Source organism: Eimeria necatrix, genomic scaffold (assembly GCF_000499385.1).
Source record: "Eimeria necatrix Houghton genomic scaffold, Enh_scaff16, whole genome shotgun sequence".
NCBI lineage: Eukaryota > Apicomplexa > Conoidasida > Eucoccidiorida > Eimeriidae > Eimeria > Eimeria necatrix.
In genome coordinates, this window is record NW_013655000.1 from 126,802 (window position 1) to 150,436 (window position 23,635).

General features: G+C 50.6%; 3 protein-coding genes across 3 annotated transcripts; 1 reads left to right on the forward strand and 2 right to left on the reverse strand.

The window, feature by feature from the left end:
* Nucleotides 1–7,495: 7,495 nt before the first annotated feature.
* ENH_00020560 (hypothetical protein, conserved) lies at nt 7,496–8,020 on the reverse strand (the record flags this gene model as incomplete). The annotated part of the gene is made up of 1 exon (XM_013584458.1): nt 7,496–8,020. One exon carries the CDS (start codon nt 8,018–8,020, stop codon nt 7,496–7,498), a length of 525 nt encoding a protein of 174 aa, XP_013439912.1.
* A 4,815-nt stretch (nt 8,021–12,835) lies between these two features.
* Nucleotides 12,836–19,731, forward strand: ENH_00020570 (hypothetical protein, conserved; the record flags this gene model as incomplete). The annotated part of the gene is made up of 14 exons (XM_013584459.1): nt 12,836–13,231; nt 13,537–14,078; nt 14,330–14,479; nt 14,764–14,920; nt 15,206–16,515; nt 16,742–16,826; nt 16,960–17,014; nt 17,334–17,498; nt 17,815–17,963; nt 18,193–18,294; nt 18,631–18,816; nt 19,010–19,096; nt 19,244–19,414; nt 19,600–19,731. The coding sequence occupies 14 exons, from the start codon at nt 12,836–12,838 to the stop codon at nt 19,729–19,731; spliced, it is 3,687 nt and encodes a 1,228-aa protein (XP_013439913.1).
* Nucleotides 19,732–20,188: 457 nt separating this feature from the next.
* On the reverse strand, nt 20,189–22,950 carry ENH_00020580 (hypothetical protein, conserved; the record flags this gene model as incomplete). Its single annotated transcript, XM_013584460.1, has 3 exons — nt 20,189–20,368; nt 20,748–20,840; nt 21,025–22,950. 3 exons carry the CDS (start codon nt 22,948–22,950, stop codon nt 20,189–20,191), a joined length of 2,199 nt encoding a protein of 732 aa, XP_013439914.1.
* Between the last annotated feature and the right edge of the window lie 685 nt (nt 22,951–23,635).

Sequence of the window (23,635 nt, forward strand, 5' to 3'; positions counted from 1 at the left end):
AAGTCGCCAGGGACGCGTTACGAAAGAAGCGTGCTGAGACACGACATACATACATTGGTTGCATGTCCACATATAGCAGCGCAGGGTTTCACTGTCTATGCGGGCAAAATTTAGCCCCAGTTATGTTTACCAGGTCCCGCCATTCAACAAATGCATTCACAAACTAACCCTCTGTTGTTAGGTATGTGCATTCACGAGGCTAGGCTCAATTGAAATACGTGGCGTGATCGAAGTAGCAGCGAGTGATAAACTCAGCATCTGCCGACATTATATCTCAGCAGTGGTGCATCGGGATGCATTCTAACGCCTTCTTCTAGGGTCATTCATCCTATGGACCATTCCGGCACAAAATGTACAGCACGCATTTCGGCCTCTTACAGTCTGTTATGCAAGGATGTCCAATCTGCATGCGGGTGACAGCTGTGCTTAGCCAGTAGCATAGATATCCCGCTCAACGTTCACAACCGTAATGCAGCGAGCCCATTGCAATTTGCCCTCACCTAACCGTGGGACAGAGTTGGCTGCCCAGCAACGGAATCCACAACCAGCAAACAAAAACTGTTCACTGAGTATACGCCAACAAGTACAGCTTCCAAAACCTCATGCGTCATGCAGTGGGCTCTCTTTCCACAGAACAATAATTCAGGTGCGACACTCTTAAAGATATTCAAACGATCACAAGCTCTCGGCAACTGCCGGCAATTGTCGAGCTCACTTTCTGGAAACCAGCATTCTTTGCTGCTGCCGCTAGCTCATGTACATTCCATAATATGACAAATACTTTCGTAATGCTGTAGAAAATCTGGAAATACTTTTTTACCTACGAACGTCTAGATCCTGAGCTGCTTAAAGTGAATGCACTGGTACGACGGCCCTGCGCGAAAAACATAGTTGTTCGACACACTGTGTCGTCTACGAGGTGTTGTGTAATCTAAAACAGCGATACTCGGAACTTGGCAGCCTATACTGGTGCCGCAGGAACAACGAACTCCCTGAAGAGTTTGCGCTTGCGCCGGGTGTCCGCATGTGTTTAGAATACAGGGCGCGCGAGCATGCAGCCACAAGTGTGCCTGAGATCTGTGAGCTTCCGTACATGTGGCTGACTCACAAGCTTACATTATGCAAGGAGCCGTAGATGGACCTTTGTATACAGCGCCCATCGTGCTGATCTGAACAAAAACGCGGCCCGCAGCGTATTTCAAATTTGCTGGACTGAGAAAGTGCGCAAACGTGCAAACACAACGCGAAGGAATCTGCTATTGCGCCCGAAGTACTTCCTGTGAGAGCAGCACCACACCAAAATAGACGCGCACTGCTTTTTAACATAGGGGCATTGTACACAACTCAGCACGCACGAGGTAATGAAATCAATCTCGTATTTCCGATAATTTCCTCATCGCTGCACTAAGAAACGCGGGCCTGAGCCTGCCGCTGCAGCGGAAAACGGGAACAGGAAGCTAGCACTCAATGCTACGCTTCAGCTAAGATCAACGAACTTGCTGGAAAAAATAAAGAGCAGAGCACTGTACTATGGCGAATGTCGAACATTAAACAAATTCGGGAGTCGTCGACAGTATCTGCATACGCACACACATCAGTTCAACCAATATATGCAGCTTTCGTCTATCATCCGCTGAGTGCTGCATCTCTTCTGCATCTCTCAGCAAAGATTTAGCAAAACACTTTGCTGCAAGCACCGCACTATCTACGTTTTTAGCTGATTACCAGGTATTCTCCAGCTTTGGATGCGTGTTGCCTGCCAGCAGAGATAGCTTAGCTGGAAGCAACCCTGCATAAGCGCGTTTGGCATCATTGATATAGACTCGCGTAACAGCGACTATGCCAGCATGCGCACAAAGTCGAGCAAGCATTACTATTCACTGGAGCAGTATCGGAGCGAGAGGGCTCTGGAGCAGAAGTTCCCCCTTTGTCAACAACCGCGAGCTTTGACGTACTAGCTGGATGCACAGCAGTTGCATTGGCTGAGAAGCTGCTTCTCAAAACGAGTTATCTCAAGATTTGTGCTGAACGTCTCAGAAAAGGAACTGCAACCGAGTTGGGCGTTTCGTCGGTGCAGTGTGAACATACGGCCTTCAACAATGGGCGCATCAAGGGACCGCCTGCTCGCACAATGTAAGATCAGACTACAACGGGGGATATTCTTGCAAATTATTCTGGTTGGACGTTTTCTCTAGACCGATGAGTAGCGTGCTCATGAAGAGAGAACCCTCTAACGAGACTAAACTCACGTTCTGGAGGCGCGGTCAGAAGGCTAAAAGATCAGCGGCATGGATTCTTGACTCACGCTACAATAAGACAAAACTTAATCAGAACTGATGAGCGGTGGAGCAAAGTGCTTTCGGCTATCTATGACATACAGTACCTGTCAAAGAAGTTGTGCACGTTTACATCAGGTGGCGTAACGCACCGCCTGACAATGCATAAAATGCATTTTTGGCACAAAACGCCTATTGTTCTGCTCTACCTTCTCATGTCGTAACTCCTGAAATGTAGTTCACTCCAGAACCGCGGCATCTCCAAAGAGCAGCGAATTGCACAATGGCTGAAAGCATCACCTGGAATAGTCGTTATGCGTCGCCCTAAACGCACTAGCTGGTCCGTCGGAAAAAGCAGCGCCTACGAAGCACAATGCACTTCGAACTACTTCCTGGACATCTGATTCATTTCCCACTTTCTTGTTGCTTGCAGTACTACGCGAATTTGTCAGGGATTGACACTAAATCTCACCGCCTGTGGTATAGAATCCGCCCTCGGTGACCCGCAAAGGGAGATACAAACATCGTGAATGCGTATTCCACAAATTTTCTCATATCAAATGGCTTGAGAGCTGGACCCCAGGTGTTGCGCTGTTCCTCAAATGAAGCAGGTATCACTTTCCATAGACTGTCACGGCGCACACTGCTAAAGCCTTATGGGCACAATCCAATTCCTCAAAAAGATTTCGATGCCTGAAGCATGTGGCAGGTAATTATGCTGTCAATCAACGCACTTTCTTATTGCATCACTAACTATGCGGCAATGCCACCCGGAGTCATCCTCTTCTTAGAAGATAATTTTAAACTTGTGTGCTCGGGTTGGAAGAGCTGGCCCGCAACTTCCAGAAATATGCGATGGACTTCGCAGGATATCCCTAATAGCTGCGCCAAACTCGCCGTGAAGAACGTTCTTTTCAGCTCACAAGCTACACATGCAGGTAGTTGAAAATGGCAGACCCAGGTGATGCGGTAGTCTTTGCAATTATTACAACGAGCGAGGATCCAGCGGCCTTCAGCGCGTCACCCGCATATCCAAGCTGCATGAAAAGATGAATGATCCTGCTGTTTCGCAGCGATATAGCATTTTCTTCTTGTGAGAAAACGCGCGGCATGCCGGGACGTACGTCCTTAGAAATCACCAAATATTGCAGCCTGACATAAACCTTGCTTCGAACACATCTCAATTTCATCTTTAGTAGACGCACGTTCGTTGCTTCAGTGAGCCTAAGCATTTCAGTAGCAACTCAAGAACGCCGGAGTCGTATACAGGTGCCCTCAAGTGTTGATGTTTAGAAATTCTGCTCCCAAACTCACTGCCTGTGCACGGCAGCAGCGCCCGTCATTATGTTTCAAGTTTCACTGTTTTGATAGATATCCCACCAACACCGCCGTTTACATGGCTCATGACACCAGCGGCCCACAAGTTATTACGCCTCCCAAGCTGCCATGAATACCTAAAGGCACACACTTCCACAGCATTGCACGCTATATACAAACGCACGTTCTATGCCAACGACGCCTCAAAGAAACGGAAAACGAAAAACATCGACCTATTTTTGATATGAACATCAGCTCCACGAAATTTGTAATTCCCCAACTCAACTGACAAGGCACGCACTCGCTGAGCTCCATCCAAGCATAACGCCTAGATCCTCACGCCCAACCTCTGAAGGCGACTACATAAACCATAAGACGAGACCAGCCAGCTTCCAACATCGTCGTCTTTCCGATGTTGTCCCACAGCCGCGATGCACACAAAGCAGGGGTATATAACGATTGCATCGATATATTCTCAGAGGTGCAAAGTCTTCTTTCGCTTCAATCCAGCACGTCGGAATTACTTTCTGTAAGTAGCAATCAAGCTCCGGCGCATTAAGACCGAGCTGTCAGTCTCGCGAAAAGCAGATCACGAAAAGCAAGCACAATTCCCCATTGGAGTGCGCGTTTTGCGGAGCTAGAGGCCCGAAGCACGTGCAGCACTAGCAATGCACATGCTGGCGAAAAGTCTAGGCTGAGGCTTTCAAAGTGTCATACAGCTATATCGAGTGTACACTGCTGCCCAGGAGTACTGCACCATGGGCTGTTCTAACGGACGGACTTCCTGCGTGCAACAGACAATGAAAATAGCATCATTCGTAGGACACACTGATAAGCAATTGCAGCTGAGGCTTTAAAAAGCCCAACAAAGTAGCACGTACTAAACGTCCGAAGAAAAATCCGCCATTCACACATATTTTCATCAGCTAGCAGATGCACTCAATCTGGGACTTTTCGCCACAAATGGAAGATTCTATCCCGCCAATAGATCTCATGCGTTAGGGGTACTCAGACTAACCAGCTAAGTCGCAACAGGAGAATTCAAAGCACTTCTGGACACTCCTCAGCACGTCAGGACAAAGAAAAGTGCTTAATGGCTGCCACAGGCAACGTCATCCGTAGCAACTGAGTGCATGCTTTGCACACAACTTTGAGTCGATATGCTGTGCTGCAGTCCTGCCTGTGATCCAGCTAGCGAATTGGCGGCTTGACAAGGCTCAATTGCTATAAAGTGCGCAAAAATATTGCAGGACAGTGGCAAATATCAAGACAACCCAGTTTTACACACGGCAGACGCTTTGCACGAGACATACTTCCTATGCAAGCGACACGTTGAGTATAAGGGAAGAACTAAAACATCTGCCACATAACACCTGTCCATCTTTACCACGGCCAACAGCACTGATATACTGAGTGCTTTCATCCCTGATATGCACGAAACTGCGGTGCAGCCTTTGGCATCTAGAAAATTTCAACACGGAAAGGAGGCAAGCAAGAATAGTCTACAGCAAAACGCTGACTACTAAGATATAGGTCTGAACTGGAAACCTACTGACTGCATTGCACGAGATCGAAACACGAAGAGCAGCGAACACTTTCCCATGCAGCCTCAAACTTCATGCTGGTCGAAGCAACGGCTGCTACTCTGTCAGAAGGACAGAATAGGAACACGAAATGTGGTGGCCACACGAACTGCAGCACTTTTCTGAAAGCAAGTCTGCCGTTTGAATGGACTATACCGGGCCCAAGCAATCTATCACTAAACTGACAATCTGCATTGTAGCAAACTCTTGCCTTTTCACCTTTGTCAGACCGATAGAGTCAACCGCATGCTGATAGATGAACAAGGCTACGCAACAGTTACACTGACAGGGCAAAAACGCAGTAGAGTGCAGTAGGACCATATTATTGCCCCAAAGCATGTGACCTGTAACCACCACTGCTACGAACACTTTCCCAAAGGCATTCCTAAACTAGCATTCAACAACGACGGCAGAAGCCTGAAGCCACATTTAAGGCGCGAAAACGTTTATTACAACGCACATAATTGCGACATACTGAAATGTGAAGGGTTAAATGGCACTGGAACGCTGTAAAAAGGATTCGCGCTAGATAATGATGCAGGAAAAAGTTCAGGGCAGCATACTGTCTACACACGGACGAAATAATACAGCATTAGGCGGCAAATTGCCATACCCAAAATGCATTTGCAAACTGCAGTACCTGGACATGAATCGAATCCAGACAAGCACTACTACTGCTTGCCAGACATCTGCAGTCTAAGGTTTTAACTCCTGGGAACACCTCCAAGAGCTGGAAACATACAGACACGTATGTGCATGGCTTGAAAGCCGTTCTGATCCGCTCTTCAGCTTTTTAAATATGGCTATGCAATATGCTGAATTTTAAGTTGTCACGTAGACAACAGCGCAGTTTCGACGTTGAGGCAAAAACTATCCAAAAATGGCGCGTCCAACTAAACAGCGCATCCAGTGTGACCCATCAGAATTGCACGTACCGGATACAGCTGCGATTTGAAAGCAGGTTGAGATCACCCCTGACCGAATTTGCCCTCACAGGCTTACCATCTGCACCTGGAATGCGTTGGTGCATCGCGAATCGCCAAAATTTACTTGAGCCATCAGTTTTCTAAGCACACCCAAGTTACGCCATTTCAAGGCACAAGGATAACAACTCAAAAGCAAACGCACGCTCTTTGGGACAAAAAAATGCACGATCGCGTCCATTAATTGAGTAGCAATGGAACCAAGCCCAACGCTAGTATCTATGAAAGCAAGCCTAGGTCTTGAATATTCCAGACACTCTCAGTGCACGTTCTTCACACTCACCCACACTCAAACATTCACCTGGTAGTGCCATAGGACACTAAGACCAATATTACGGCTGACGCAATGCAAAAGGTACGAATTCCTGTGTGCACATTTAGGCCTTCGCATACAGCAACTAAGAAAGTCCGCAATGCATTTCTACAATTTGTGAAGAGTTGCGCACCATTTTTTCCAGATTAAGATATGCTGATCGTAATCGCGCGAGTGTTCGAAACGCCGCCCGCATTCAGGTCGTTGTGCACAAAACCAGCCACGCTATCACTCCATGCTTTTGACGCAGGCAACCTCACCAGTTGGCTCAAAGAACTTGCGTCCTTCGTCCGAAGCACTTGTTTGCAGTAATCGATTATAAAGAAGGCGGCTAGTCTTATTCCTACTGAGGTCATATGCATGCTTGCCCAGCAGTCCTCCAAACGCACCTGCTGTGTTTTGCAAGGAAATACTACTGGAGCCTGCCTCAGGATGGCGGAACACCGTCAGATGAGTGCTAGCATGTAGTCCCCTTCTCCAATGCAATTCTCAGGTCCCAGCGTCCATGAAATAACACCAATGGCAACTCAGATTGTCCGTCTGGCAAGCTCACCCTCTTTGGCGGCATGAATCGCTTCGCAGTACCCTGTTAGGTATGCAATAAACGTGTGACCCAGCGTCTTTGCCTGCCAAAGACCAGAATCACTCATGCCGGTCTCGTTCTAACAGTACCCGTTATCTTCTCAGGGGTAACTGGCAGAAGACACTACGGCTGGGAGTGGCAAAGTCCATGAAACATGGGATTCATAAGGCATACGCCTAGGATTATCGCGCACATTGTCCTCTACCTCGAGAGTGATGTTCGCGTCAGGCAATCACCACAGTGAGCACATAAATTCGCGAGCTGCCCAGTCTTTGGAGTAAGCATTGGTTCCCCCGCTTCAACGTCGGCGTCACATATTAGTGAGACGGATGCGATACGCTTCCTTCATAATGACTCAACACTGGACGTGTCATCCATACTGCATTTAGGTAAAACTTCTCCATATACACACACTGATCATATTCATGATCAAACCCAGTTCAGTAAATTCCACGTACTTTCCTCATTAGGACGAACAGGCCGATAGACAGGAGAATTGCCAGCGCGATCAATCTACGATGGCTCTTCCTCCTGGTCAATCCCTCGTCAGCATTGCGCTTGAACGAGACATGCCTTTTCGATCCAGTGAAGCCTGCGGAGACTCGCACTGTTGTCGACGCCTCGTGGGAATGGTCGTAAAGCCGGGCCGTCGATTGCCGCTGTAGTGGCTCTTGCTCCGCTGGAGACTCCAAAGACTGCAAGGGGTCAGCCTCTGGTGAGTCTGGAGCTTCGGGTTCTGCATCTTCTACATCAGGGCTAGGCACTGCAGCATCCTGCTGAACTGCCGGGGTAGTTACTAAGACCTCCGCCTGGAGCTCGAGCGGAGCTACTGCATGCGCATCCTCTGAGCCAGAGACAGTTACTGAGACAAACGCCAACGCAGCTAGGAGCAGGAGCTGCCCTAGCCAAGCGAGGCCTCCTGCGCGTTGACCGGCCCGAAAGCCCTGCTGCAAAGTTGAGGCCATTGTGTTTTGGAGGATAAGGGAGGCCTTGTACAAGAACTTGAATGTCAAAACTTCTAGTTTGCAGTAACTGTTTGCGGACAAACGTTTATGCAGAATCATCCCTGTGCGTTGCACCTTGGCATCGTGTGCGCCCCAGACTGTAGGTCTGCCCCACCAACCGCACATCACGCAAAGGTAGCGGGTTGCAGCCTATGCGTAAATCTGCCATCTTAATAAAGAAGGAGTTCTGTTCATTTATAATATATGGTTCATAGGTGCCTAAATGCGCTATTTTGTCTTGTGAGCCTTCCGCAAGCCAGTGTGCTCGATATCTTCGCAGAGCAGAAATACTGTGGCGTTTCTGCGAGTTGATGTTGACGCGTCTGCTTGACCTAGTTTCTGAAGCTATAGCATTCAAATAGAGTTTTGGGTGTACTGGCATAAGTTACTCACCAAATAATTAATGTCTTTTTAGTCCATGCGCGGACTAACTCGCCCGAGCTGCAAGTAGCACGGCCCACAAGCTAGGCAGGGCCTGTGGGCCCGTTCTGGGTGCGGGCCCGTGCGACCTTTTTATTTCCTGCGTAAAGCTATAGCCAACACTGAACAAAATTCCCCGAGTGACTCCATATAATAAAAAATGCATTTCGAAGGTACATTTCCACTGCCTGCCGCGTATCCTGCTCCTGTGGCAGCGACATTTGTTCCCGGTTTGCTCTAGCTGTTACTGCTGCTTCGGCAGTAGCTGTTGTTGCTGTCTCTGTTGCTGATGTTGCAATTTTTGTTTTGTGAACGGCTGATTTCGTGTGCTGCTGTAGTTGTTGTGATGTTATTAGTCTAGTTAAGGTCTCTGTGCAGTTAGACATCAGTAGCAGCAGCACGGGTCTGTGGGACATAGGTGTTTTGCTGACGCTACGATATTAGGACACACTTAACGTTCCCATGACGTCCTGGGCACTGGTAGACTCAGCGCAGACAAAGACATACGAGGAATGAGTGGAAGTATTTTCCCCGAGAAGCAGAAACAGTTGAAGTTGAGCGCAGACACTCAGAATCTATGAGAATGACACTGGAAGAGTTCACAGCATCAGCGACGCTCTGCCTTGGACGGCGGGACTACGAGGGCTTAGGCGTTACAAAATTCCGAGGGATTTCGGAATGTCTTGGCCCTGCCAAGCTTCTGAGTCACTGTTCGCACTTCTATGTTGACGTTGATTGCACTGTAATATCTCTAGATCGACATACAGAACTGCGGTCGCCAGGCGTGCATATAAAGGACGCCTCCAGTATTCTGGAACTGGCGCTTTCTAGACATTGCCTGCCTACGGCTACTCAATCAAACAGACCTTCCTGAAGCCTTCCCAAAGGCCTGTATTCCTGCATTATTGGCCTTTCCTTTTCCTGGCTTTCCAGCCCTGAACGCAACCTCAGTCTCTTGCGGGGCTACTGAGCTTACAAGAGCGTCGTCAAGCACAATAGTGTCTTCTGCATCCACTCATGAAACATCATATTGGTTTTTTAACTATTTTTTTTCAGCGAGCCCACTTGGAGTGCGTCGCAGCACAACAAAACACTGTCGTGGTGCTGGGAAGTGAGAAGAAATCAATAAAACATGCTCAGGACTTATAGTGCAAATTAACCACAGTGTACAGGCTAGCCGCAGTGTGTGTAAGGAGAACGCAGTTCTCAGGCTAGCTAACTCCTGCGACCTCTCAAGAGAGGCCCAGGCGTTAGAAATGGCACCGGCCTTACACTTGGAGAAGAATCTTTGCTGTATATTGCGCATGCATGTGAAGTGTTTTAAAACTTTTTCTGTCTTTTCTGGCTTCATTCGGTATTTTCGTAGAAGCATAGCTGATTCTGGCAGCACCGCCCAATCGATACCCATAGATAAAGAATTATATAAGTTATTCTGAGCAAGCATCCTTTTGGACTCTATCAACCTGCATTTGTGGATAGGCAGCGAGCCAGAAAGTCTTCAAGACAGTGCCTAACCAACGTAAGCGGCGAGACCGTGGCACAGTACTCTGCATACGACTCCGTCAATATTGAGCAAAACTGGCAAGAAACAGCCTTACCGCTTTTTTATCCACCTGGGCTCTGCGTAAGCAGGAAATTCAGGCACGTGCTCTTTGCTGCAATACAGCAACGACAAAATGCTGGCCGAATGCATTAAGCGTGGAATTCGAGCTAACTGGAGACGGAGAAATCGCGCACGGACAAATTTTCTTCATACTGAAAGGAATACAACAATGGAATGGCAGCATCTCATCATAAGTTCTCGATGAAATAACATTTCCTCCAGTGTCTCGTAGAATCGTGAGCACAAAAAGCTTCATTTTCCCAGAAAAATGTAGACTTTGGACCATTTGTACTATCTTCTAGGAGTTGACAGAAAAATGTAAACTTTGGAAACTTTGTACTATTTTCTAGGAGTCGATATACAGCAAGCGTGATGGAGTGGAAATGGCACTTTATCTCTACGCCAATATTACACAGCTTGAACAGGACTACAAAATACTTTTTACGACGCCTTTTTACCTGTATGTTCCCTCCACGAGCACCCCCTACAAATGGCCGTGCATCTCGGAGACGCATTTAAAATCTGAAGTAGGCAGGTCACCTTTTGTCATGTTAGTGTTATATAGTCTCTTGTTGTATATCGACTCCTAGAAAGCAGCATAAAGCTTCCAAAGTCTACGTTTTTCTGGGAAAATGACGCCTTCTGTGTTCAGGCCTCTACGAAACACTGTGCGAAGTGTTATTTCATCGAGCATGACTAAATTGACTCATGGTGCGATGCTGCCATTCCATTGTTTTAATCCCTTCAGAATGAAGAAAAGTTGTCTATGCGTGATTTCTCTGTTTATAGTTTGCTCGAATTCTGTATTACTGCCGAAAGATAAGCAGATTTGCAAGCTTCATGACGTCCTACAAACAGCACCGCAAAGATTACAACAAATTAGAGCAAATGCCTGGCTCGACTCTTTTTAACTAAATCCACACACTGCCCAAAAGTACACAAGAAAGAAAGCAGGAAAAACCGAGCGAAAATAAATTTCTCCTGAGGAGGAATGCACCGACGCGGAGAAATCGAAAACAAAGGAAGGTTTAATGTCGCAGCTTTTTGAGAGTGTTGCAGCGTAGAACATGGCAATTCTGTGGATACTGGATAAACTAGGACCGCCATGGCTATAAAACTGCATGAAAGAGGTGAAAACAGTGGCTCAAATGAACCGCTAACTCCTGTAAGAAAGCAGATTCGGCGCATGGATAGGTGCCCTGGAGTAGCATTAGAGCAATCAGGGTAGAGCTTGGTAGCGATCAGGGTTGACATAAGTGCTTTCAGCTTGCAAAAGACAGCTGCAGCTGCATTGTGGATCTCTGCGCTTCGTGCTCACTTCGGATTCTTCCATCCTTTATGGCTCCAAATGAACAGTTCGGGCACTAGTGAATCTAGACACACTACTTCCAATAGTCAGTTTGCTCCACTGTTAACCTACAAGTGCCAGCATTAACTTACATCTGGCATAGACCGCCAGCGCCTACACCCCTGCAGGCCATGCCTCATTGCGCTAAGACGACGAATATGCCCTGACATGGGCGCCCTAAGTGCATGTTTCGTTGTGTAAGGCAACGCACTGTAGCTGCTGTGTAATTTAGATGTTCTTCTGTTCATCTCCAGGGCGTCACTGAGCAAGTGCCACCTTCGGCGAGCCGCGTAGAGGTTGAGGACAAACTTGTCCATATGCATCCATGGAAACACACATCGACATACGACTAGACACAAACAATGCAGTGTGAATATAGTAACGTCACTCTCCTGTAGCAATTGTCTGCAAGTGTATAGAAAGCACGAAGTTACGCGCACACTCTGCCCTGCCACCCAGAGCTAAGGGAAACAGGACACCACGCGTATCGCCTTGGTGATGCGTTTGTTCCAAATACACACTGTACTAATGATAAGCAACAGGAAGACACTGCGTGAACTGCATGCAGTACTGCTGCAGCTTCCTGCTGCTGGTCAGTACTCCAGACCAGCATCCTCTAGATTTGCATTTCATGGGACAAGGCGGCTCCCATATCATCTATGCATCGATACATGATGTTATAATGCACTCAAAAATTCCACAAATACTTGCTCGGTGAGTATATTGCTACTATGACACGGCATTTCCTGAAGGGGCCCCCCCAGTAGCAGCCACCCGCCGCTTCTAGGCAGTACCTGCTGCGTACCCTTTGTTGTTGGTTCCTAAGTACCATTCACACGTCGTTTATTGACGAGGTCGATAGGAAACAAACCATTGGATATGTCTTTATATTCTGGAGGCAGTGTGTTAGAATTGTTACCGGCTTTCCCCTGTAGCAAGTGCCCCGCTTGAACAGTACAACTCAAACTTCGGGGGTATCTCAAAGTCCCAGCAAGGCAAAGAGATCCCTCTTTTGGGTTTGTTCGCTGATACACGCTTGCGCGCAACGTATGTAGCGGGATACAGCAGTTCGGCGCCTCCTGCCGATGCTGCTTCCAAGGAGTGCTGCAGCTGTTTAAAGTGTGCCGCCTCATCTTTGAGATGTCAGCCCATAAAGCTGGTGCAAGGGCAGCAGCAAAGAAAATACCGTGTATGTGGCACAGCAAAAATACCAGCAGCGTGGCCAGCACCAATAATAGCTACGCGAACAACGGCAGCGACAACTGCAACAATATCGGAGGCTCAGCAACAGCAGCAGCAACCCCAGGCACTGCCTATCTCAGGAGGCACAACAAGTCGTTGCCGTTGCAGAGAAAGCAAAAGTACTGTCCACTTCTTCCCCCGTAGCAGCCTGGGCACGACCACGATGGACCGCGCAGTGGATGAGGAACAACAAATGCATAGGTCTTATGCAGCAAACCAGCCCGCAGCGGGCCTTCGTGCTGATTTTCCTGGCCGGAAGGTGGTTGCATCGGAAGGTGCCGAAGCAACACCAGCAACTGCAATAGCAACAGATCAGCAATGCAATAAGGAGGCCTTGCTGCGCGACCGGCGTCAGCAGCAGGCATTGTTGACGCCGTTTTCAGGAGACCCCAAATGTCCTCTGCTGCGAGACGTGCAGCAGCAGGAGCTAGTTCGCCAGCATACCTTCGATGATACAATTAGGCTAAAACAGCCCTCAGCGGGTGCTCTGTCGCTCTTTACGCGCTCCTCGTCTGACAGCCAACACCCAGTCACAAACTCAGAAGACCGGTGGAGACAGGTGAGCTCCTTTTGACTATGTTGCACCCTTTGAGACAGTTTGAAAGACTGTGGCTTCTGTTTGCTGGGTTGGCCATGTTCCTGCTGCTACTGGCCCGGGTGTCGATGTTGCCGACAGTGCAGGTGACTCGTTTGTTCAATGTAGTGACTTAGAAATCGATCCTGGTGGCGCTAGTGCTGAGCCTGTCGGTTGCATGACGGACGATGTATTCTGTTTGCTAACGTATGTCGCCGCAGTGGTTTTACATCATCAACAAATACAGAAGCGCTGCGTGGTTACTTTGCTTCGGTGACTGACCTTTTCAGTTATCTCTCTCACGGACAGAAGAGGAGCTCTTTGCCGCTGGCTTGAACACAATGGAGGACCTCAGCCCTGAGCAGGCGGCGAGAATTTCGGCAGAGTTGCGCGCGCATGCTAGGAAACAGCAGCAGCAGCAGGTGCATATTAGCGGAGCTATAAAATCTGCTGCACCTGCGGAGCTCCATCCTCTGCAAGCAGATGCCCAAGTTGCTGCTGCTATCGCTCCTGGGAAGGTGCCTACTGACGACCACTCTGCCCTCAGGGAGCTGCGTTCGGGCCATCTGCATGGGGAAACATCAGATGAAGAGATTGTTTCCGCGGCACCTGCAGCAAATCTACAGTGTAGGACTACCCGACAGCAAAAGCTTGCGGAACCCCATCAGCACCGTCAACAGGAGCAGCAGCAGCAGCATGAGCATCGAACACAGCAGCGCGAGCAGCCGGATGAACCGCATCATGAAATTGAGTCTGAGGAGCAGAAGTGCGAACGTATTGCGGCTTCGATTCGTTTCCAGGCAGAAGCAGACCTCAGCAAACGTCGGGAGGAGTGAGCACTTCTGCAATTTCGTCTTGCGTTTTTGTTTTCACGCCCACCTAAACTGGATCCTCTAAAAACGTTCACTTCCATTAGTTGATATTTATTCTTCAGCATCCGCACTTGTCTTGGCTGTCTGAACGTGCTTTACTCTTTGCTGCGGCCACCATGCTTTCATATCCGCCGCCAACACCAGCAGCAGAAGTGCTGGCATCACTCGCTGTGTCAGTAATGCAGCGAGCTTTTGCGTTCACGTGTCTCAGGATGGCTGCTTTGCGGGAAGATGCCGAGCGTCAGCTATTGTCTCTACAGTTGCTGCCACCACCACAGGAGCGTTTGTCCTCGCTTCCTGCCTCGCTGAGAGAGTCTCTCTTCGGGGTATTTGTTTGTCTCTGCCTGCGCCATATTGAGGAGTACGATACATCCTGTTCTCTTTGGGCAGCCGCAGCTTACAAAGCTGTGCCAGGCCGCGTAGGAGCGCGAACTAACGGTCGTTTGTCTCTGTCGTGCTCCTCTTTTCCTCGTTTTTCTGCTCACTTTTTGCTTCTTTGTCCTGGATTGTTCTTCTTCTCCAGCGTGTCTGCAACTAGTTGTTGAGTTTTGCTGCTGTTCACCTTTGTGGGAGCGTTGCGCCTCTTTCAATTTCTACTGACCAGTGCCGATGCTGCGGGAAACGCTGTTGCTGTTGCTTGTGTAGGTGCGATGAGGATTTTCGGGGCGAGATAACGGAGTGGGCTCTGGGTTTGCTTAATGCACTGGCTTCACCAAACTTGCTGCACTTAGGGGCGCACATCGCGAACTGCCTTAGCAAACCGATTGCTTGGAGGGAACAACTGCAAAAGGATGGGGTTCGGGTGAGCTGCTGCAGCCTCTACTCTGTCCCTTGCAGTAGCAGTAGCGGCAGCTGGGGATTGCTTGCTGCCTTGTGTATTGTTCCGTCTGCTTTCCGTGAGTGTCAACCTCTTATGCTCTAGCAGCAGAGGGCCAGTTGAGGATGAATGAGCAGCGCTTGTACCTCTGCTTGCCACCAATATCAGCAGAAGCAGTAGAGGCGACTGCGTCGAAGATGACAGTAATGGTACACCGTGTCTTTCTGTGTGCGTTTTTTTCTTTGCTGCCGACGTCGGGGCTCTTCACAGGCGAGCGATATTGTCACAATGGACCCTCTAATACACAAATTGGAGGCCTTCTTTGTTGAGAAACAAGCAGAGACGGACGAGCTTTTCCGCAGCGTACAGAGGCGCCTGAAGGCCAACCGGTCCGACTCGCCGGTCGAAGAGGCACTCACGGACATACCACAATCATCCAGCAGCAGCAGCAGCAGCAGCAGTTATAGGGATGGAAAAAGCAGCAGCAGCAGCGTCCGCGCCACCACGCATGGTGAGGCTACTTCGGAAGCCATGCACAGACCGTCGGCATTTGGTGAGAGCACTGCTCCTGCTAAGTTGGAGGAGCTGCAGAAGCAAGAGCAGAAGCTGCGCGAGCCGCGGGATGTTCCTGTAGATGCTAGAGACAGCAGATTGCGCGCACTTTTGAAGCCACCCTGTAAGCTTCCTGTTGGGGTGGATGAAGAGCACCAGCAGCGGAAGCATGAACACGGGAATGATCATGCACAGCAAGAGCTTGACCTGCCAATTAGGGCGTTTGTTGCAGGTGACCACACGGACTTGCCCCTGGAGAGCCGCTGTTGTGGGAGCAGACATCCAGCCGTTGAAAGTGAGGCAGTTCCTCAGGGAGAGAGTGACGACAGAAAACAGCCGGAGGTGAGAGCTGGGCGTGCAGAGCGGGTGCCTGATGAAGCAAAGAACGAAGGCTTGCACGCTGCGGAAGTTCCATTGCAAGGTACTGCCGTCGCAGCAACACAGCAGCGGCAAGGGCATTGGGAGGCCCTGAACTGCACGGGGAAGCAGAGCGCTGACTCTCCGCAGGAGTGCCTGCAGCATGAGCCCCTTCCACATAAAGAAGAAGAGGAGGAACAGCATCATTACGAGGCCGTACGACCGGGACAGCAGCAGCAGCAGGACACACTACCACATGAAGAGCAGGAACACCGCTTTCAGGAGGAGCAATTGCAGCAAGGCAGGCAGCGGCAGAAGGCTCTTTCAGGCAGGGTTTCGGACAGCGATAGCTGTACGCGAGAGGAAGACAGAAAGATTAAGCCGTCGGAACTGCAACTTTCTCAGGGTGACCGCAAAGCTGATGCCGCTTACGTGGGGCCACAATTCAAAGGGAGACAGGAAGAGCAGCAGCAGAGGCACGAACACAGTCACCAGCTAGAGACCTCTTCGTCAGAGGATGAAAGGGACGCTTTTGAAGGAGGAACAGGGCCCGCGCTCTCCATGTGGGTCTCGGAGCCCCCTGACTACCGCGTCGTCTTTCTAAGGGATTTAACAACAGCCCTCGTCACCAATGGCACATTTGATGCCAGAATTCAAATGCTTCTGGACAGGTTAGGGTAGATGCATTTTGTCCTACTCTGCCGTGGCAGGGGAAGTCGTTGGCACTAATTGTCTGCGTATCCATCTCTTATTTTTTTTTGCTGTTGGGTGTGTTGCATTTATGTTCTTCTACTACTGCTGCTTCTGCTGCCTTTGGTCCACTGGTGCGTAAGCTTATATGTTCCTTGGAGCATTCCGAAGGCGCATGTATCGTGGATGCCCTCTTTTCGCTTGCAGATTGGCGGCTGAACTTCGCATCAATCCTCTGTTGCTTATTCGCATTCAAGAGAACCTCGCGGCTGACCTCTTGTCTATCCTCCAGGTGCGGAGCTATTGCTACGGCAGCGCAGACTGCACTACCAGTTTCACGAACAACAATACCACGACAAAAGAAACACGAGGAAAAGCGATAGGAAGCTGTAGTAATCACCTCTCGTTGCTTTCGCATGCTCCAGGCAAACACGAAGGAAGGTTCAAAGCAGAAGACGTGGAGGCGCCTCAAGATAGCTGGTGGGCCCAGCCTGCGTTAGTTATGCATCCATTCTTGCCAGAGTCTGTACCACCGTCCTGGCCTCTCTAAGTGCCTTTGGAGCTTTTTGGCTAGCTAGCAATGCACAAAAGCTACATTCTTATTCTGCCAAGGCTTGCTTCTTGTACCCGCCTTTCTTTAGTTCCTAAGCCACGAGCCGTGCGTGTGTCACTTCCGGCGTGCATGCTCTACTTTTATGTATTTCAACACTTCACGCCTGCAGGATCTGCGCTTTTTGCCGTTTGATGCGTTGCTGGTTGTGCTGTCACTTATATTGTTACTGCCGTTGCTCCCTGTCAGGCGCTGCGGTTGGCGGCGGAGTGTTACTTGCTCTCACTGCGGGGCTGGCGGCCCCCGGAATTGCTGCTGCGGTTGCTTCTTTGGGGTCTCTTCCCCTCTCCGCTTTTTTAGCATCAGCAGGGGGTATGGCAGCCCTCGTCTCCATCTTTGGAGCTGGTGGGGCGGGTAAGTAACAAAAAAAAATTTCCACTACTCTTGACACTTTGGGCTCCTGCCGTGGATGTTGCTTCAGGGTTCCGTTGGTGCTCGGCAATGCTCCATGGCAGTAGGGTCTGTTGCTTTGCTACTGCTGCTCTCTTGATGCCAGACTAATAGGTGTTGCGCCACAGTAGCAGTAGGTTTTAACACCTTGCTCACCTTCTGCAGTCATGGGCGCTTCTGCAGTCACGGGCGCTGCTACATTTGTTTCTGCCGGGTGTTGCTAGCATAGAAGCCAGAGTTGATCGAATGCATCCCATGTTGCTGGTGCGTCCGCCACTAGGCCTAACGGGATGGAAGTACAGTCGCCGTATAGCCAACATAAAAATATTTGAATTTTTAATGCTCAACGGCAGAAGTCCTTCATCTCTCAGAGTCGGCATCGGCGTTAGTGGTTACCTTAGAGACGACGACGATGTTACACTTCCCTGGGTACATAGCGGCGTTGCTTTTGAGGCTGCCTATTCTCGTTTTTCTGAACACGGTTGGAGCTGTTGCTATTTCGACGATCGGCTGATTTTGCTGATGCCACTGTATTTTCTGCTGCTGCTGACTCTGTATTTGCATTTTTGTAGCTTCATGCGACAGTGTTAGTCCTGTTGTTAGATATAGCTGCTGCTGCTGCTGGCGTTTTCCTGACGTGTTTGCTGCTTTCTCGTAGGTTTGCTCTTTCCCGAACCCGAGGTGTGATCTGCATGCACTCAAATGGGAGCCCCACGTACTAAAGGCCTTGGGAGGCATGGTCATAAAGATGGTCTCACAGGTGAGCCCTGCGTTGCCGCCAATTCAACATTCATTTTGTCTGTCTGTGAGCTTGGGCTTGTGAGCTCGCTTCTGCCTTACCCACTGTCGTCATATTTGTGTTTTCTCTTGTACATATGCTTCCGTGCAATGTTTGGTCTGGCTCTTCTGGCTTGCTTGTTTGAGTGTCTATCGATGCTTTACTGCTTGTGCGCTTCGTTATCTTCGCGGTTCATGTGTCTTTCGGGAGGTTCATTTGTCTGTTTGTTCGTTCTTGTTGCCCTTCATAGCGCAACTGCCCGTCTGTCATTTTGTGTTTGAATCGTGCCTGCCTTGTTGTTGCTCTTTTCTTCTCCAGGACTTTGCAGTGAGCGCTTCGAAGTTTTACTTGCAGTACACCGTCCTGGGCGGCTTGACGTTTGCGCTTTTTTGGCCCATAGCACTCATTCAATACGCTGCAGGCCTCGACAACACCTGGATGCTTTGTCGGGAGAGGGCACAGCAGGCCGGCAACATTCTTGCAGATGCGGTATCAGACAAGGCCGTGAGCAGATGCCACGCCTTATTGAAGCGTTGTCGCTTTTGCTTTTGCAGCAGGCCTTGCCGTTGCCGTCAGCGGTGTAGTTGTTGGCTTTCCACCAGTCCATAATTTAGCTTCTTATGCCTCTCGTGAGGTCGCGTGTACTGACGTAGTTTCAGAGTATGGGTGCATAGGTAGCGTGTTTATGATTGCGCAGGCAGTGGGGCAGAGGCCTGTCACTCTTGCCGGGTACAGCATGGGGGCAAGGGTCATTTTTTACTGTCTTCAAGCACTTTGGAAGAAGGTAGCAGCCTTTGGTGCCGTTGGTTCCAAATTATCTTGCCAGCGCGCTCGTAGAGTGAACTCAGCTCATTGTTGACAAACGCGCTTCATGTGTTGCTGTTGCATCTCTTGCCAACGCGGCGGCGTGCTTCTGGTTTGCTTGCTGCAGCGGAAGTTCCACTGCGTCCACGATGTGGTGCTGATGGGTCTGCCGGCATCGATGAATGCGGCCCAGTGGAGACAGGCACGACAGGTTACTTCTGGGAGACTGGTTAACGTCTACTGTAGAACTGACTGGCTGCTCGCTTTTCTTTACAGGTGGATGGAGTTCAGACTCCAGGTGAGGGGGCCGGCCTACTGGCCACGCAATGAGGTCATTGTCGGCCATTAGTTGGCTTCTGAGCCATTCCGCTTCACCAAATCCGCAGGGGCTAGTACTGGGTACACCGTCCGGCCGCCGAGCCGTCTCGGTTTGGGATTGCAACTTTCGCACGCTGTGGCGGTGTTGTTTTGTTGTGTCCGCAGGTTGCAGGCCTCGCCCCAGTAACATCTGTGCCAGGTGTAGAAAACGTGGATGTTACAGGGCTCGTAAAAAGCCACGCAAATTACCCGGAGAAGGTGCCGCAGATCATGTCTTTCATATCTATTGAAATGTAGATGCTACTACGCCAATGGCTGGTTCGCAAATTTCAAGCTGACTCACTGCGTGGCGGCAACTCGGGGCATGGCCCTGCGCTTACTGCTTGCTAGCACCTAATGTGAAGAACTTGCAAGCCTTTTCGTCTGTACACAAGCCTTTTCGTCTGTACCCCGGTCACTGAGCCACACAGCTGAGTTGACAAACAGGGGACAGTGGTTCCACTTTACGACGTTCCAAATTATGGCGTATTTGGGAGTGGAAGAGGCTGCTGCCGGTCAAAATTGAAGCTGCTCAGAAAAAACCATACACTCAAGTTCTTGTATGAACAAATGCGCATTTAGGCCGAGGCTCCTGCGAGTGCTGTTGCCATTGCCATTGCGTTGCTGTGTTTCCTGTAAGCGACGCCGAGCGAATTTCATGCGCCGGCCGCTCCAAATATTCCAGCTCGCGAACTAGCTGTTACGCATATTCTTACTAGCGCAGCTTTGTGCCTGCTGTGCCAGCTGCAGTAGTGGAAGCAGCCTCAGATGCGGAATCATTGGGAGCTCCTGTGGCCGCTGCTGTTGCTGCAACGTTCCTACGTGCGGCAGAAATACGCAGACGGTGCTGCAGCCGCACGCCGTGCACGCGGCAGTAGTGACGGATATATGGGTCCTGACAGCAGAAGACATGTAAAGCAATGTTCAAATAATGGACACATGATAGACGGCGGCTATGCTTTTGTGCAAGCCAGGGGCGATCAGCAGGCAGTACGATTCCGGAATAACAAATGGCGACGGTGCCCATTAGACCAGTTGTGCTGCAGCACCTGCAACTCCTATGGAAGCTAAACGGTTGATTCTGTCGCTGCAGCTTCTTTAGCAGCGGTGTCGGCTCCGTCTTTGGCGTAAAGACGTAGCAGTAGACGTTGTAGTGGCATGCTTCCCAGCGCCAGCAGCGACGCTCGCAGCGGCAGCAGCAGCGCTACCCGCGGTAGCCGGTGCTATTGCAGATAGCAGCGGCGGCAGCAGCAACGGCATTACAAGCGACTTACCGTTATGCCGAGCGCAGAGACCGCCACACTGAGGCGCCTCTTCTCCTGCAACGTCAGTTCCGCGAAGCGCCTGCTTGTCTCCTCGAGAAGGTGCTGCAGCAGCGCATACAATAGGAGGCACGCTGACAAGGTGCAACTGCAAGCATGGCGGCGTGCTGTAGGAGAGCTGTGGGACACTACCGAGGCATGCATGTGGGCAATTGGAGCAGGCATGCCTACAACGGCAGCATCTGCTTGTTCCTCCCTAAGGGAATTTCGCACTCGCCTTCAGAGTCACTGCGTGCTGCAGCTCCCGCCGATGTGGCGCCTCCGGGGGAAGCAACAGAAGCAGAAGCAGCGCTCTGCATGCATCTGCAGCACGTGGTAGCAGGGAAGCCCCCGCCGCTGCTATAATGGCGAACACCATACGTACGACACGCCTTGCTGCAGCTTGTACCAGCGTGCCAGACGGATCTGCTTCGGCTAGAGCCGGGGATCCCACCTCTTCTAGCAGTTCCAATAGCCGTCGGCGCTGCTGCGGATGTTTTGCGTTCCCGTGATACCGTTTCAGCAGCAACGGCTGCAAAAGTACCGTTGTTGTTGCTGCTATCGCTGCACTTACGGAATTCATCAGCTGCAATGTCTCCACAGTAGGTGCTTCCCACGGATTCAGACGAGTGTACTTTACGTGACCTGATGCATCATCATAGGCTACTGCAGCCCCATTGACCTGATCGGGCACAAGCTGGAGCTGCTGCTGTAACAAAGAGTTTTCCTGCATCAACTCCAGTTCGACCTGCTGCAACAAGTGCAGCAAAGTGGCGGCGCCTGGCTGATGCTGTAACGCCGAGTTCGCACAAACTCCTCCAGCAGGCCCTGAATTGATCCCTTGGACCTTGTCAGGGAGTTCCTGAGGCTGCTTCCCTTGCTTTTGTCTTTCCTGCTGCGGCGACGAGAAAGAATCGGGAGTACGAAAAGTCGAAAGATGGCTCATCAGCCTTGCCGTCTCTTTGCTGCTGAACGCTGCTGTTGCTAATGCTGCTCTTGTAGTCGTTTCTTCTGATGCTTTCTCTTCACCACGTGAGACAAAAGCATCGCTCGCCCGCAACAGCACCTCGCTCGCCTTGACAAGCTGCAGCAACTGATCTTGCTGCTGCTGCTGCTGCTGTCGTTTCAATTGCTGGAGGGCATCGGCAGCAAGAGCTGCGAGGCTTCCCAATGCAGCATTGTGCTGAAGGCAGTCTTCTACTTTGCTACTGCTCAGCAACAAACTTGCTGCACTGCTAAGGAACTCCGAAAGGGGCAAAAACAGCAATAAATGCGGCTGGCGCAGCTGCGCCTGCTGCAGCAGATGCTGCAGCGAGGAACAAAAAACGGCGAATTCTTGTGCGGAGAAGCGGCTGACAGCTTCCGGCTTAACAGCGAATATCTGCCGCAGCTGCTTCTGTTGTTGTTGCTGCTCTTGCCTCTGTAGCAGCAACTTATCTTCAGGCAGCATCCAAGTATCAATGCTGCGCCGAAGCAGCAGCTGCAGCAGCTCGACGCTGAAGCAGTTGCTGGCAGCGAATATAGCAGCAATGTTCGCAGCAGCAGTAGCGGAAATACAATGCATATCATCAATAAACTCGCGAGTCAGCGGCAGCAACAGAGACGCGCTAACAGGCCTCTGAGACGGCAGTCGGTACTGTTGCAAGGGCTGTTGGCGTTGGCGTTTCGTGCTGCTGTCCAGCGGCTGCGTATAAAAGTGCTGCAGGAAGTACGGCACTGATGCTGTTGCTCTTGGAGCATACCTGCAGCAGATGAGGCGCAGCAATGCAGAAAGAGACGACACCGGTAGGAGATCTCTCGACGAAAAAATGCGATCGCAAAGACTTTCCCAAAATGGTTTGTCGTCCCTTTCGGATGCCGCTACTGCCGCTTGTGGCAGACCTGACGCTGCTGCTTCTGCCTGCTGCCAGCGGTGAAGAGCAGCAGCAGCGACCGCTTCAAGGGACTCCGTGACAGCAAAAGACGGAGAGACAGCATCTGCAGCCGTTGCGTCCTTGCTGAGACACACAACGTCCCGACCAGCTAGCCCAAGTCCCTCACGCGGTGAGCCCCCGCGGAGCTCGAGAAGGCGCATGTCTTGTAGCTGAAAGAGCTGCTGCTGTTGGAGTTGCTGTTGCCCTACAGCTGCAGCGGCTGTAGCTGCATACTGAGGCAGTGGAGGGACTGCATGCGCCATACGCAGGGGAGGCCCAGAAGCAGGAAGCGGCGGGGTCGGGAGAAAATGTGGGTGGTATTTGCTGCGTCTTCCCGTTCTCCTTCTCTGTATTAGATGCTTCAGGTGTATAGCCAGCGGCGACGGCATGTATCCCTCGGGGCCACTGCTGCCGCTAGGGAGTGACTGCAGGAGCGGCTGCTGCTGCCGCATACGCGGAATGACGAAGAGGGGGGCCAAATCTGCAGCTGCATGTACCACGCTACGCCTCCTGGTACTGCTGTTGAGGTATATAACGCGGGCATCCGTACTGAATCCTCTGCTTTGACTGCGACGCCAACCGCAACAGCAAGTGATAAGACCCCGGTGGTGATCTTTCGGTGTGACCCAGCCCCTCGCCGTTGCGGTTGCGGCAGAGCCTTGAAGTATCATTCTTCTGCTGCTGATTATGTTAGGGCTGATATTCCCAATAACGTTGCTGACACAGCAGCTGGAGCGGTGGCAGCCATTCACGGGCTGCTACCGCTGCAACTGAGGATCAGGGAGGCAGATCCCTTGGACCTCCCTTCAGGTGTTTCTCCTGGAAGCGTTACACTGTTGATATTTAAGCATAAGATAAGATATGCGGCAACGGCAGCATCTGCAAGCCTAACTGAAGCAGCAGTCTCATAGCCGTTCCCTCCAATGCATAGCAATCCTTGGAGTCAAA